General features: G+C 39.9%; 2 protein-coding genes across 2 annotated transcripts in view; both read right to left on the bottom strand.

Moving 5' to 3' along the window:
* The window catches only part of LOC114644969 (zinc finger FYVE domain-containing protein 16-like), a 159,473-nt gene that overhangs the window by 63,211 nt on the left and 81,430 nt on the right, over positions 1-14,832 (bottom strand). Inside the window, exon 6 of the mRNA XM_051929442.1 lies at positions 10,096-10,272. Within this exon, the coding sequence (XP_051785402.1) occupies positions 10,096-10,272 (177 nt within the window). The remainder of the gene's footprint in view (positions 1-10,095; positions 10,273-14,832) is intronic.
* The window catches only part of LOC127528849 (uncharacterized), a 479,443-nt gene that overhangs the window by 405,555 nt on the left and 59,056 nt on the right, over positions 1-14,832 (bottom strand). The gene's annotated exons all lie outside the window — the stretch shown is intronic.

Genomic DNA, 14,832 nt, shown 5'->3' with positions numbered 1-14,832 from the left:
TATTAAGAAAAATGCTATCATTTCATCTGCGGTGGGTTGGCACCCTGCCCGGGATTGGTTCCTGCCTTGTGCCCTGTGTTGGCTGGGATTGGCTCCAGCAGACCCCCCGTGACCCTGTGTTTGGATTCAGCGGGTTGGACAATGGATGGATGGATGGATGGATGGCTATCATTTGATAGAAAAATGCTATCATTTGAAATTGCACCCTTCTCATTTATAAACCTTTAGTTCCTATTAAACAGCTTAGTGAAAATTGAAATTAAAAAAGGGTAAAATAATACCACTAGTAAAAATGAAAATGTCCAGTGTGGACTCAGGTTCAGTTTTTCTTATGATATGTAGAAAGCAACCTAACAGGTGAGCCCATAGAAATGTCCTATCTAACTGAGGCAACTAAATTGTTGCCTTGTTGCCACATAGTGCTTACCACCATAACTGCAGTCCTGTGTTTTTTTAAGGGATTGTTTTCACAGTCCACACAGTTCCATAAACAATCATCAAATGGCACACCATCTCATGAGAACCCAGTAATGCAAGTACAATAATTTGCATTTGATTACTGTCAGGAATCTTATCAGTTTTCTTAGAAATATGCCCCAAACCTATTTTTAATTTCATCATTCAACAATTGTGATTGCATTGTTTTGCGAAGTAATTATTTCCTTACAACAGGTAAAGCTACTATGCATACAGGTCTTTTTTTGTAAGAACAAGATATAGAAAAAATAATCTAAGATGTTGTGGCCAATGAAGAAAAAGAAATCTACATATAAAGTATCAATTTAACTTTATAGAAAATATTTTGATAAGGAGTCAGCTTTAATTTTGGCTTGGTCAATGAGTATATGTTTTTGAAAGTGCTGATTGCTATGAGTGATTGTGTCTAGTGATATAGAGGTGTAAGTTTCAGGTTTCATTCTTAATCTGTGCCCAATGCTGCACATATACTGTACAGTCATGTCAAAACGTATACTCCATGATCACAGCCTAGATTAGAATCAGCTGCAAATGATTAAACTATCATTAGAGGGGGACTTGGAAGAATAGGTCTTATTTAAACCTTAGACATTAAGTTTTTGTTTTCTCTTTGTTATTGAAATGCATGTTATCAGCATGCCAAGATCAAAAGAGCTCTCTGAGGCTTTTAGAAAGATGACTATAGATGTGCATGAGCTTGGGAAAGAATTTAAGAAGATCTCCAAACAGTTGGAAATCAACCATTCCACTGTCCAGAAGAGCATCTAGAAGTGTAGAAGATATCAAACAACTGCAAACTTGTGCAAGCCAGTTCAGCCCAGCAAGGGCAGCCAGAAAGCAAAATGTAAGATGAAAAAAAGTCTCTTAACATCACCAGAATTTCTTTACAAGACATAAAGGTAGCTCTTGTCACTACTGATGTCAACGTTCATGAGTCCATCATTAAAAAAAGAGGCTACACAAATTAGATGTACATTGGAGGTATGTCAGGAGGAAAGCTTTGAAGTCCACGAAAAACATGAGAGCAACAGTAAAGTTTGCTCTTGAACACCTAGGCAAAGACCACATTTCTGGAGCAATGTTCTCTGGACAGATGATGAAAAGCTACTTATTGACCAGAGTACCAAAAGGCATTTTTGATGAATACTTAGGAAAGCATTTGACCAGAAGAACTTGATACCAACTATAAAGCATGATGGAGGAAATGTTTCGGTTTGTGGCTACTATGCTGCATCAGGACTTGTGGCAGCACACCACTACAGAATCCATTATAAATTCTTCAATGCATCAAAGGGTTGCTTAAGGGTAATTTGAGCTCATCAGTCAGAAGATTGGAGCTTAACCGAAAGTGGACCTCACAACGTGACAATGATGGTAAACGTATCATTAAATACATCAAGGAATGACTAAAAATAAAGATATGGAGGGTTGAAGAACTCAAAGCCTAGATCTAGAAAGCCATTAATTGTCCCATTAAGATGATTGGGGGGGGGGACAGCTGTGAAGGAAAGACACCCCTCAAAGAGTCAATGTTAGAGACTGTTCGACAGTAATAGGAAACATCTACATGGAGTTTTTTTTTCTGACAAAAGGGACAATACCAGCTATTAGTATTACTTTTTCTATAGTCCATTTCAATCTGTTCACTTTTTGTTGAATAATTGATTGCAAAATTTAATAATCCTTTTTAATCACATTTATCTAAATATACTGTTTAAATAAAGACTAAATCTTGATATGTCGATATATGTTAAAATAGAAAAAAATGTTTTGGGGTATAATTACTTTTTCACATGACTGTTGGTGCTGTGTATTTTTTGGTGGCTTTGCACTGTGTCCTTTGATATATGGGAATATGGAAAGAGATTAAGACGCACATAATCCACAGTTAGAATCTTGACAAAATCTATATCTCATCAAAGGTGAAGAAGCTCCTTCCAGCAGAAACCACATTTGGTACATAATCACAAATTTTAACAAATTCATGTTTTGCAAAATATACTTGGGCATCAACAACAGTAATTGTGAAGAAAACCACGTGCACATCAGTTATGTGCATGTGATGAAGAGCGGAAAAAAAATCATTGCCCCTTGAAATGTACACAAGTACAAGGGTCTCTGACTTTCAGAGGAATCTACATTTTCCAAATTACGAGCAGCACTGGGTGTGAAGTGGTAAACAACATGATGTGTCGCCAGTCCAATAGGGAGCCCACAAATACACACTTCCAAGCTTACTTATGCTGGGCCAATTTTGAATTGATCAAAATCAGTCTACCGATTTATACTTGAATGCTTTGCCAAAGCTTGCCAGAAAGCGAATTCAGCAAGAGATGCAATTTCACTAAAGGATTATTCATTCATCCATGATGCAACACACAGAAAAACACTTTTTAAAAAAATACGAGCACACAAAATCTTTTGATGTCATATTGGCTCACTACTGTACTCAGGTTTTTTCCTATTGACACTCAATGAGCTATTAATCAGAACAAATGTAAGAATCTGAAAATAGTAACAGTTTTTGAACATGACCATGCAAAACAAGTATGCAATTCCAGGGATTATTATGAAAAACTATTCTGTTGTGGATATAATTGGTTGTTGTGTGGCAGTTTGAGGAGGCTAGGTCCATGTTACAGGGTGTATGGGGTGAACCAGCCATTTTTTCCCCAGTTCTCTCCAAGCAAAGAGAAGCTGCATAGGGCCTTGTATTATTCTGAAACAGAATTATCTTCTTGCTCCTTAAAAATCTGACATGCAATCTATGATGGAGCCTTATTGAATGATTACAGGTAATGTGTAGGGCTTGTAGTTTACGCTTGTGACAAAAAAATCAACCAATGTGAATTCCTCAGAATCCCACAAAACAGTTTTCAATGATACAGCAAGCTGTGTCTACCATTTGCAAGTGTTTTTTCTTGAGTAAAACTACAAAATACCATCCCATGTTTGATTTATAAATCACAGGCAATGAAACTTGGTTTCATAACTATCATGATGGTGTGAAGTAAAAGTACAGTTTTTTTTTTTCATTAATTTTTTGTGTTCTTGTGTTATCTGACACAGTTTCCAACTGGAACAAATTTCCAATATTCCAAACATTCTGCTATCTCTTGGACTGATATTCCAATCTGATTTTTCCGTTTCTGTCATTTATTACTCTGTGATGCGGTTTGATACATTCATAAACTTTTCTTTGCTGTAATCAATAGAGGTGGTTCATGGTTAACCACATTGTGACTAAAAAAGAGATGTATGTGCCTTCATCTTTAAGGCATTTTTTTTATTTGATACAAAGCACAATTGTGTGTGATTGTCAGCCAAAAAGATCACCTCTTTCCTAATAAAATCAGTCAACCAAAACTGTTGTGAGCATTTGTTTTGCACTGAACTATAAGTCGTGGACTAGGTAAATTAAGTAATTTTTCATTCAGATGTACAACACCACGTGGTATTTATTGTTAGGATGTATATCATTGTTAGGTTTTTCATTTTTTGTGAATTCTTTACTTTCCAACTTATTGTAAAAAGTATGTCCTGCTCCTTTTCCCCTCAATTACGTACTTAGGTCTACTATTGCATCCTGACCGGTTCTATATGTGTTACCCGATCATTTGCCAAAGAATTAGCCAGCTTTCTGGGCTATTCTTGTTTGGCTCTTGATTTTCCGGGTCAAGCCTGTTTTGCGTTTGCAGGCCTTTAAAATTGTTGAAAAAAACTTTTGATTTTTGGAACCTTTTTTGAGTTTATGAACTGAGAAATCACAGCAGTACCATGATTTTAAGTCCTGTTAGGAATGATGGTAATGCAGATAACAAAGGCTGATGAAACTTCAGTTATTATCAACACTGTAAGGCCCTGGATATATACTGCTCAAAAAAATTAAAGGAACACTTTTTAATCAGAAAATAGCATCAAGTCAATGAAAATTCTGGGAAATTGTTCTGGTCAGTTAAGTAGCAGAAGGGGTTGTTAATCAGTTTCAGCTGCTTTGGTGTTAATGAAATTAACAACAGGTGCACTAGAAGGGCAACAAAGAGACGACCTCCAAAACAGGAAAGGTTTAACAGGTGGAGGCCACTGACATTTCTCCCTCCTCACCTTTTCTGACTGTTTTTTCACTAGTTTTGCATTTGGCTATGGTCAGTGTCACTACTGGTAGCATGAGGCAATACCTGGACCCTACAGAGGTTGCACATGTAGTCCAACTTCTCCAGGATGGCACATCAATACATGCCATTGCCAGAAGGTTTGCCATGTCTCCCAGCACTGTCTCAAGGGCAAGGAGGAAATTTTAAGAGGAAGGCATTTAGTCTAGGAGAGCTGGACAGGGCGGACCGTAGAATTTCCTTAACCCATCGGTAGGACTGGTATCTGCTCTTTTGGGTAAAGAGGAACAGGATGAGCACTGCCAGAGCCCTACAAAATGACCTCCAGAAGGCCACTGGTGTGAATGTCTCTGACCAAACAATCAGAAACAGACTTCATGAGGGTAGCCTGAGGATCCGACATTCTCTAGTGGGCCCTGTGCTCACTGCCTGGCACCATGGAGCTCAATTGGCACTTGCCATAGAATACCAGAATTGACAGGTCCACCACTGGCGCCCTGTGCTTTTCACAGATGAGGGCAGGTTCACCCTGAGCACATGAGACAGATGTGAAAGTGTCTGGAGAAGCCATGGAGAACATTATGCAGCCTGTAATATCGTTCAGCATGACCAGTTTGGTGGTGTGTCAGTGATGGTCTGGGGAGGCATAGCCATGAAGGAATGCACAGACCTCTACAGGCTAGACAACGGCACCTTGACTGCCACTAGATATCGGGATGAAATCCTTGGACCCATTGTCAGACCCTATGCTGGTGCAATGGGTCCTGGGTTCCTCCTGGTGCACGACAATGCCCAGGCTCATGTGGTGAGAGTATGCAGGCAGTTCCTGGAGGATGATGGAATTGATACCATTGACTGGCTCCCACACTCGCCTGACCTAAATCCAATAGAACACCTCTGGGACATTATGTTTTCGGTCTAACCGACGCCACCAGGTTGCACCTCAGACTTTCCAGGAGCTCAGTGAAGCCCTGGTCCAGGTATGGGAGGAGATCCCCCAGGACACCATCCGTTGTCTCATTAGGAGGATGCCCCAATGTTGTCAAGCATGCATACAAGCACGTGGGGGCCATACAAACTACCGAGTACATTTTGATTTGCTGCAATAAAATTTTGGCCAAATGGACAAGCCTGTCGCATCATCTTTTGACTTTGATTTCAGGGTGTCTTTGAATTCATCCCTCTGTAGGTTGATGATTTTCATTTCAAAATGATGTGGCATCCTTTTGTTCCTAATACATTACCCAGTCCATATCAGTATAGATACCTAGCATGATTTTTTTTTTTTTCCATTGAGATCTGATGTGTTTTCAAAGTGTTCCTTTAATTTTTTTGAGCAGTTTTTAAATAAAAAATAAAATACTTGCTTCCCCTGCATATAAGATAGCATTAAAAAATACATTGATATTAAAAAAGAAAATGATACTGGCCTTCCCTCATTGTATTTCCACTGAACAGATCATTACATTATAGATCAACAGATTCTGGAAAGGTATTCCAATGTTAAAAAACACTATCTAAAGCAGAACTGCATTTTTATATACTTTATTCATGGTGGCTTCAAAATTCCATACTAACCTCTACATTCTCTGCTGTTCTTTTTTCCGGTTTTCTGTGGTGGCAATCTGCGCCACCACCACCTGATCAAAGCACCGTGATGTCCCTAAATTGATGGATTAAAGGCCAGAAGTCCACATGACCATCATCATCATCAAGTTTTTCTATGAGAACCCTGAATACAATGAGGACTGATTGAGGTCATTTATGTTAGATAGAATGCCTAGAGGGGGCTGGGCGGTCTTGTGGCCTGAAACCCCTGCAAATGTTATTTTTTTCTCCAGCCATCTGGAGTTTTTTTTTTTTTTTTTTTCTGTCCTCCCTGGCCATCAGACCTTACTTTTGTTCTATGCTAATTAGTGTTCCCTTATTTTAATTCTTATTTATTTTGTCTTTTTTTTCTCTTTCTTCATCATGTAAAGCACTTTGAGCTACATCATTTGTAGGAAAATGTGCTATATAAATAAATGTTGTTGTTGTTAGTGCATATGCCCCACAAGTTGGGTGTTCGATGGAGGAGAAAGTTTTTTGGAAGGAGTTGGATGAAGTGATGAACAGTGTACCCAAGGGACAGAAAGTGGTGATTGGAGCGGATTTCAATGGACATGTTGGTGAAGGGAACAGAGGAGACGAGGAGGTGATGGGCAGGTATGGTGTCAAGGAGAGGAATGAAGAAGGTCAGAGGATAGTGGATTTTGCCAAAAGGATGGACATGGCTGTGGTGAATACGCATTTTTAGAAGAGGGAGTAACATAGGTTTAAGTACAAGAGTGGAGGAAGATGCACACAGGTAGATTAACATCCATTGCAGAAGAGTCGATCTGAAGGGGACTGAAGACTGCAAAGTGGTGGCAGGAGAAAATGTAGTTACGCAGCATGGGATGGTGGTCTGTAGGATGATGTTGGAGATCAAGAAGAGGAATAGAGTGAGGGCAGAGCAAAGGATCAAATGGTGGAAGTTGAAAAAGGAAGACTGCGAGGTTGAGTTTAGGAGGAAAGGTGAGACAGGCACTGGGTGGGAGTGAAGAGTTACCAGACAGTTGGGAAATTACAGCAGAAGTAGTAAGGGTGACAGCAAGAAGGGTGCTTTGCGTGACATCTGGACAGAAGAAGGAGGAAAAGGAAACCTGGTGGTGGAATGGGGAAGTACAGGAGAGTACACAGAGGAAGAGGATGGCAAAGAAGAAGTAGGATGGCAAAGAAGAAGTGGGATAGTCAGAGAGATGCAGAAAGTACAGAAGAGTACAAGGAGATAAGGTGCAAAGTGAAGGGAGAGGTGGAGTAGGCTAAAGAAAAGGCATATGATGAGTTGTATGAGAGGTTGGACACTAAGGAAGGAGAAGAGGACATGTACCGATTGGCTAGACAGAGGGACCGAGCTGGGAAAGATGTGCAGCAGGTCAGGGTGATAAAGATGGAAATGTACTCACAAGCGAGGAGAGTTCGTTGAACAGATGGAAAGAGTACTTTGAGAGGCTGATGAATGAAGAGAACGAGAGAGAGAGAGAAGAGGTTGGATGATGTGGAGATAGAGAATCAGGAAGTGCAATGGATTAGCAAGGAGGAAGTAAGGACAGCTATGAAGAGGATGAAAAATGGAAAGGCTGCTGGTCCAGATGACATACCTGTGGAGGCATGGAGGTGTTTAGGAGAGATGGCAGTGGAGTTTTTAACCAGATTGTTTAATGGAATCTTGGAAAGTGACAGGTACCTGAGGAGTGGAGAAGAAGTGTACTGGTGCCGATATTTAAGAATAAGGGGGATGTGCAGGACTGTAGTAACTACAGGGGGATAAAATTGATGAGCCACAGTATGAAGTTATGGGAAAGAGTAATCAAAGCTAGGTTAAGAAGTGAGGTGATGATTACTGAGCAGCAGTATGGTTTCATGCCAAGAAACAGCACCAGAGATGCGATGTTTGCTCAGAGGATGTTGATGGAGAAATATAGAGAAGGCCAGAAGGAATTGCATTGCATCTTTGTGGACCTGGAGAAAGCATATGACAGGGTGCCTTGAGAGGAGTTGTGGTGTTGTATGAAGAAGTCGGGAGTGGAAGAGAAGTATGTAAGAGTTGTACAGGATACGTACGAGGGAAGTGGTGAGGTCTGCGGTAGGAGTAACAGATGCATTCAAGGTGGAGGTGGGATTACATCAGGGATCAGCTATGAGCCCATTCTTATTTGCAATGGTGATGAACAGGTTGACAGATGAGATTAGACAGGAGTCCCTGTGGACTATGAGATTTGCAGATGACATTGTGATCTGCAGCGATAGTAGGGAGCAGGTTGAGGAGACCCTGGAGAGGTGGAGATATGCTCTAGAGAGGAGAGGAATGAAGGTCAGTAGGAACAAGACAGAATATACGTGTGTAAATGAGAGGGAGGTTATTGGAATGGTGAGGATGCAAGGAGTAGAGTTGGCGAAGGTGGACGAGTTTAAATACTTGGGATCAACAGTACAGAGTAATGGGGATTGTGGAAGAGAGGTTAAAAAAAAAAAAAAAAAAAAGTACAGACAGGGTAGAATGAGTGGAGAAGAGTGTCAGGAGTGATTTGTGACAGACGGGTATCAGCAAGAGTGAAAGGGAAGGTCTACAGGATGGTAGTGAGACCAGCTATGTTATATGGGTTGGAGTGTGGTGTAGCGGGTCCACAGCTCACGTCAAAAAGGCCACTTTTAAAATAAATAATCGCCGCACTCACAGCTTAGCGAAGGGGCGTGGTGTGTGTGTGTGGCTGAGCGGTTCCCGGGGAATTTGTGATGCGGGCGGTTCTCACTTAAATGCACAGGTGAGGAGTCGTCCACATCCGTAATTGTTCCCAGCAGCTGCTGATTGCCACAGCAGATCCACGTCCCCGTGATATATAGAAGTGCGAGGCGGCTAGTTAGGGAGGAAAAAAGAAAAGAAAGAGATGGAGGTTGCAGGGAAGAAGGTGTCCGGAAGCAGGAAGAGGATAGTGCGAGGGAGAGAGCGCGAGCGAGTGAGAGCAGGTTCAATGGAGCAGAGGCAGCGGCAGTCGTGGAGGCTTTGGGCTGGTTTAGCCCCAGCGTGAGCGCCCTGGCTGCTGGGGAAAGAACCCAAGTCTCGGTTCGGATGGAGCCCGATGTAGCCAGGGATCGGAGGACTACTGGACCTGTATTGAGGGAGTTGCATTTTGCCGGTTGGGGGGCCCAGAAGAGAGTAGCAGGAGAGTTGCAAGTGTTAGAGAAGTCGCAGCGTGCTTTGGATTTTTTAAAGAGACTGCTTCATGCCATTGTTTTAACCTCATCGTTTTAAAGAATTGTTTTTTTTTTCTATTGTTTTTTTTTTTAACCGCAACCTTTTACCCGTTTTTATGGATTATTTATTTATTTGGACACTTGTTTTGTTTGCTGTTTTTAATAAAAGCATTTTACACTTTTGCACCTCCCCTTGCTCCATTTATTGTGCCTCACTGCCTAGCTCATCGGTAACATTACCGATGGTGTCGGATTCAAGGACTCCCAGAAGGACGTTGGGAGCGTGAAGCAGAACCCGCATCGTCACATGGAGATGGTGGTACTGACCAGAAAGTAGGAGACAGGAAGTATGCTAAAGATAGAGCTTCCAGGGAAGAGAAAAAGAGGAAAGCCTAAGCGAAGGTTTTTAGATGTGGTGAGAGAGGACATGCAGGTGATGGGGTGTAACAGAACAAGATGCAGAGGACAGAAAGATATGGAAGAAGATGATCCGCTGTGGGAACCCCTAACAGGAGCAGCTGAAAGAAGAAGACGACGACGACAGAATGCTACAGGCACTATAGAGGAAGAGAGTTTAGAACATTATTTTAGTTTGACCCATGCTTCATTATACTGCAGATGATATCCTGCAGATGTGGTCTGGGAGAGAGGATGGTATTTGAGGGATGGATGTTCAACTACAATCTGTACACTAACAAATTTCAAAATCTAAACTCACTATGCAGGTTACCTTCAGTTCCAGGGTGCTTCAGTACAGACACAGGAACCATTACAGTTGGTGGCGGAGAGTTGAGTGTTCCTGCTGCCTTTGCTTGTTGCATGGGTGGGATGGTGGAACAATATTCAGAAGGCACATTTGGGTTTGGATTTGGACCAGTAGGACTCATCATTCTTTTAAAGGCTTGAGCTGTACGAAAGGAAATTCAGTTTAAAAACACAAAGGAAATATAGCAAAAGCCTCTGTTTTACTAAGGGTCTTTTTTGTTTAATTTTATTGATGTTTATCAAAGGGAAACTAACAAACTAAAGTCACCAAAAAATATATTATTCACAGCATAACTGAGAAAGAAGGTCTACAAAATTTTTTATATCAGTAATAAATACTGATTAGTTAAAGAGAGTAAACAGCTATGATGCCTAAACTGAAAACAAAATATCAATTCATTTTCAGCAATATAACACCTTTAAAAATAATAAATAATACTTCACTGCAACAGGTTATTCTTTTCTGCACTAGGAAAGAAAGTTTATTGTAACATGAATTATTAGAATTTGAGAAGAGTTGAAGGGTCAGAATAGCTAAAAAACCTTTTCTGAAGATCAGAGATGCATCAAAAAAGAAGGTGCTGACTCTTAAATACTAATAAGGGCAATGGAAGATTGTCAAATGTGTGAAACATGTGACTTAAAAAAAAATAGGTGTGATTCTTGATATTAATATCTTTCTGTATAAATTTGTGTACGTTTATCATCCATTATTACTATGAAGTAATATATAAACATTTTTGCCAATTTCAGAAAGTCTACTTGACAAGACACAGAAAAAAATAAATGGGATACAGAGTGTTTCTTGGTTTTAATATCTTTTGATAGTATTTGTATATGTGTATCATGCAATATTGAAATTCAACTTACCAAGCAACATTTTATCCAAATTCAAAGTATTAACTTGGCAAAACTAATTTCTTTAAAATTTATTTTGTTACCATTTAACCAGCAGTTAACTGAGTTTTGTTGAGAACTGTGTTTTGAGTTACAACGCAGGGCAACATATCACTGTCGATGAGCAACTGTTTCCAACCAAGGTCTGTTGTATTGCAAGAAAGTACATCTCAAGCATGACAAATCTGGCATAAAATTTTAAATTGCGGCAGATTTGGAGACAAAGTACTGTATATGTGCAATGTCACTCCTTATTTAGGAAAAAACAGACATCCCACAAAAGAAAGAAAGAAAGAAAGAAAGAAAGAAAGAAAGAAAGAAAGAAAGAAAGAAAGAAAGAAAGAAAGAAAGAAAGAAAGAAAGAAAGAAAGAAAAACTTTGAGACTGTGGCCATAAAGCTTATGGAGCGGTTTCTGGACAAAGACAATTGTAACAACAGACAACTTCTTCACATCGCTTTCGCTGGGTAATAGACTGCTGCACCACAACACAACTCTGCTTGGCACCATAAGTAAAATGGTCCAGGAACTTCCACCTGCAGCTAAAGTCACTTTAGAACACAAACAATACTCCAAACTAGTGTTTAGATCTGGCAGTGCCATGCTGATGGTGCATGAGCTCAAAAAGAAGTCACCTTTGATTTGAGTCTGTAACACCCGGTGTAAATTTTTACTAACTGTAAAAGATAAATCACTGAAGGGATATAAGCAGACACACACACGCAGGTGAATTATGTCTTCTTGATATCTTGTTGTCACCTTAATTTTTTGTTATTCAGTTTTATTCTTGAATACAAGCACTCTTGTTTCATTACACCTTTGCAAAAATGAATTTATGAACCTTATCACAGCAGAATTTCTGGTGTTTTTATAAAGTATCTCCTTTAATACTACATTTTGGGTGCTTAAATTGCTCGTTTGAAATCTGGTAAAAAAGTTATTAAGTTCATCTGCTAAAGGCTTCTGGTCTTTGTCATCTGGAAAAAGTTCACACTCTTTTTAGAACCAAGTCCTGTGATTGTTTTTAGGCCTTTCCAAACCTGCTTTGGATTGTTATCATTAAACCACCACTTGATTTTTTTCCCCTGTACATCTTTTTTTTTTTTATTAAATTAACCTGTAGTGAAAAGTGAAGCAAAATGAATCCTTTAATGTAAAATGTATGTTTCTTCTATCTTACTTTCTTGATGAGCACTGAATGATACTGACACACTACACAATGTGGTACTAGAAAACTACAAATTATTTCTGTCTTTGCAGCAAAACAAAAAGAAGCCAATGTCCATAAGATAGAATAAAAGTGAGTGTGCCCCCCCCCCCCCCCCCCCCCATTGTACTGCATGGCAACATACATATAATAAACTGCGTTCTATTAATGTTTTAAATATGAAACATTGTAATGTTGGTTACTCTTTGACAGCCCTAAAACTAACATAACAGGTTAATTTCACAAGTAAATAACTTGCATAACAATTATAATTACACATTGATATTAATGTGTTAAATACTATAACAGAATATTACAAATCTTACTCTTTAAAATGGTGAGATACTTGAAATCTATTCTTCCTCTTAAAAAATTGAATAAGCAAGATGGAGAGTCAATGGTTTATCTTACTGGGTGCAACAGATTGACAATTGGCTGTGATGATGCGGGTTCGCTCCACACTCCCATCGTCCTTCCGAGAGCCCTGAACCCAACACCATCGGTAATGTCACCAATGACCTTGGCAGTGAGGCACAACAATGCAAGGGGATGGTGCAAAAAGTGCAAAGTGCTTTTATTAAAAACAACAAAAATCAAAACAGTGTCCAAATAAATAATGCAGTGGATTCAAAAGTCTTCAAATAAATAATCCATTAAAACGGGTGAAAGGTGGAGGTTATAATCCAAAAGAAAAAAAATCTTAAAAATGAGGTTAAAACAATGGCTGGAAGAAGTCTCTTAAAATCCAAAGCACGGTGCCTTCTTCTTTCTACCTGGTGGCTCCCCTGCTTCTCCCATTGGGCTTCGCAACAGGGGAGTCGCCCTACCTGCAGGTGCAGCTGCCTTCCACACTGGTCCGGTAGCCCTCCGATCCCTGGCTACGTCGGGCTCCATTCAGGTCGAGACTTGGGTTCTTTCCCCAGTGGCCAGGGCACTCACGCTGGGGCTAAACCAGCCCAAAGCCTGCACGACTGCCGCTGCCTTTTGACGGCCAGTTGTCTTCAATACCGGTCACTCCACCTCCGTTGTCTTCAATACCGGTCACCCCACCGAGTGTCAGCCAAACACTCCTCTGCAGGGGCTCACTTCACAGCTGCCTGCCTTTGCTCCATCGAGCATGCTCTCTCTCTCTCTCGCACCGGCTATCCTCTCCCTGCTTCCTGCTTCCCTCTTCCCTGAAACCTCCGTCTCTTTCTTTTCTTTATCCTCCCTACTAGCCACCTCACGCTTCTATATATCACGGGGATGTGGATCAGCTGTGGCAATCAGCAGCTCCTGGGAACAATTACGGAATGCGGACTCCTCCTCACCTGTGCACTTAAGCGAGGTTAGCCCACATCACGAATTCCCTGGGAACCGATCCGCCACCACACACCACGCCCCCTCGCTAATCCATGAGTGCGGCAATTATTTATTTTAAAAAGTGGCCTTTTGACATGAGCTGTGGACCCGCTACACCACTTTGACCTATAGGGAATAAAGTAACGGACTCTTCAGTCAAAGGTAATCTGTTAATGAATACTCCTTGGCAAGTGGATTTTTCATAAAGGAAACATATAATTATTATGTATTTAAATTAGATGAAAGCTTTTCTCTCCCTGTCCCATTAAATCGCCTCCATTTTAACATAACCACAAAAATACTAATTACTAATCCAACACCTAAAAAGACATCTCTTTAATTAAATACTATTTGATAAGGATGTTTACCAACAATTTGGGAATTACCAACCATTTAAGGCATGGCATATTGAACTTGTGACACTTTGCCAACTCTTTCAATAATCTTTTTAGAGCTATGATGCATGGAGACTTAAGCAACACATATAACAAGATGACTGAAACATAGTATGTGAACACAGCATTAGCTGCAAGAACAACTTAGGACTGTATATTGCACCAACATCAAGCCGCACCTCAAACATCTAGCTATGCTCAATTCTGCAGGCTGCCGCGAGCTCAATTTGGAACTGCCATGTGACTCCCTATTCACCACATTGCAGAAATTTCAGTTTGGCCCAAATATATGTGCATTAAACATGAAATTTTCACTATATGCAGATGATATGTTACTGAATATCAGACCCACAAAACTTCTTTACCAGTAGTCCATAAAGCAGTAGCAGAATTTCAGAAGATATCTGGACTCAAAATTAATTTGAATAAAAGTGTGCTCTTTCCAGTGAACTCTCTAGCACACAATATTAGATTGGACATTTTCCCATTTATTTTAGCAGATCAGTTTACCAAGGGGTAAACATCACAAATAAACATAAAGCTCTTTTTTAACAAAATGTTACTGTCTGCATGGAAAAAAATAAACAAGATGTGAATGGATGGTGTACCCTCCATCTCACATTAGTAAGAAGAATCAATACTGTCAAGATGAACAATCTTTGTGAGCTTCTTTATCGATTTGAAAACATCTCTATATACATTAATCAATCATTTTTTAAGAAATTAGATTCAATCATAACATCATTTATTTGGAATCTGAAACAGATAGATTTTGAAATTCTGCTAGTGCTGTTAGGACTGCAGGCATATTATTTTGTGTATCTGACATATATAGTTACCATAATATCTGCAAATAGTGATAT

The sequence above is a fragment of the Erpetoichthys calabaricus genome, chromosome 7, assembly GCF_900747795.2.
Source record: "Erpetoichthys calabaricus chromosome 7, fErpCal1.3, whole genome shotgun sequence".
Classification (NCBI taxonomy): Eukaryota; Metazoa; Chordata; class Cladistia; order Polypteriformes; family Polypteridae; genus Erpetoichthys; species Erpetoichthys calabaricus.
This window is presented reverse-complemented; position numbering and strand designations above follow the sequence as displayed.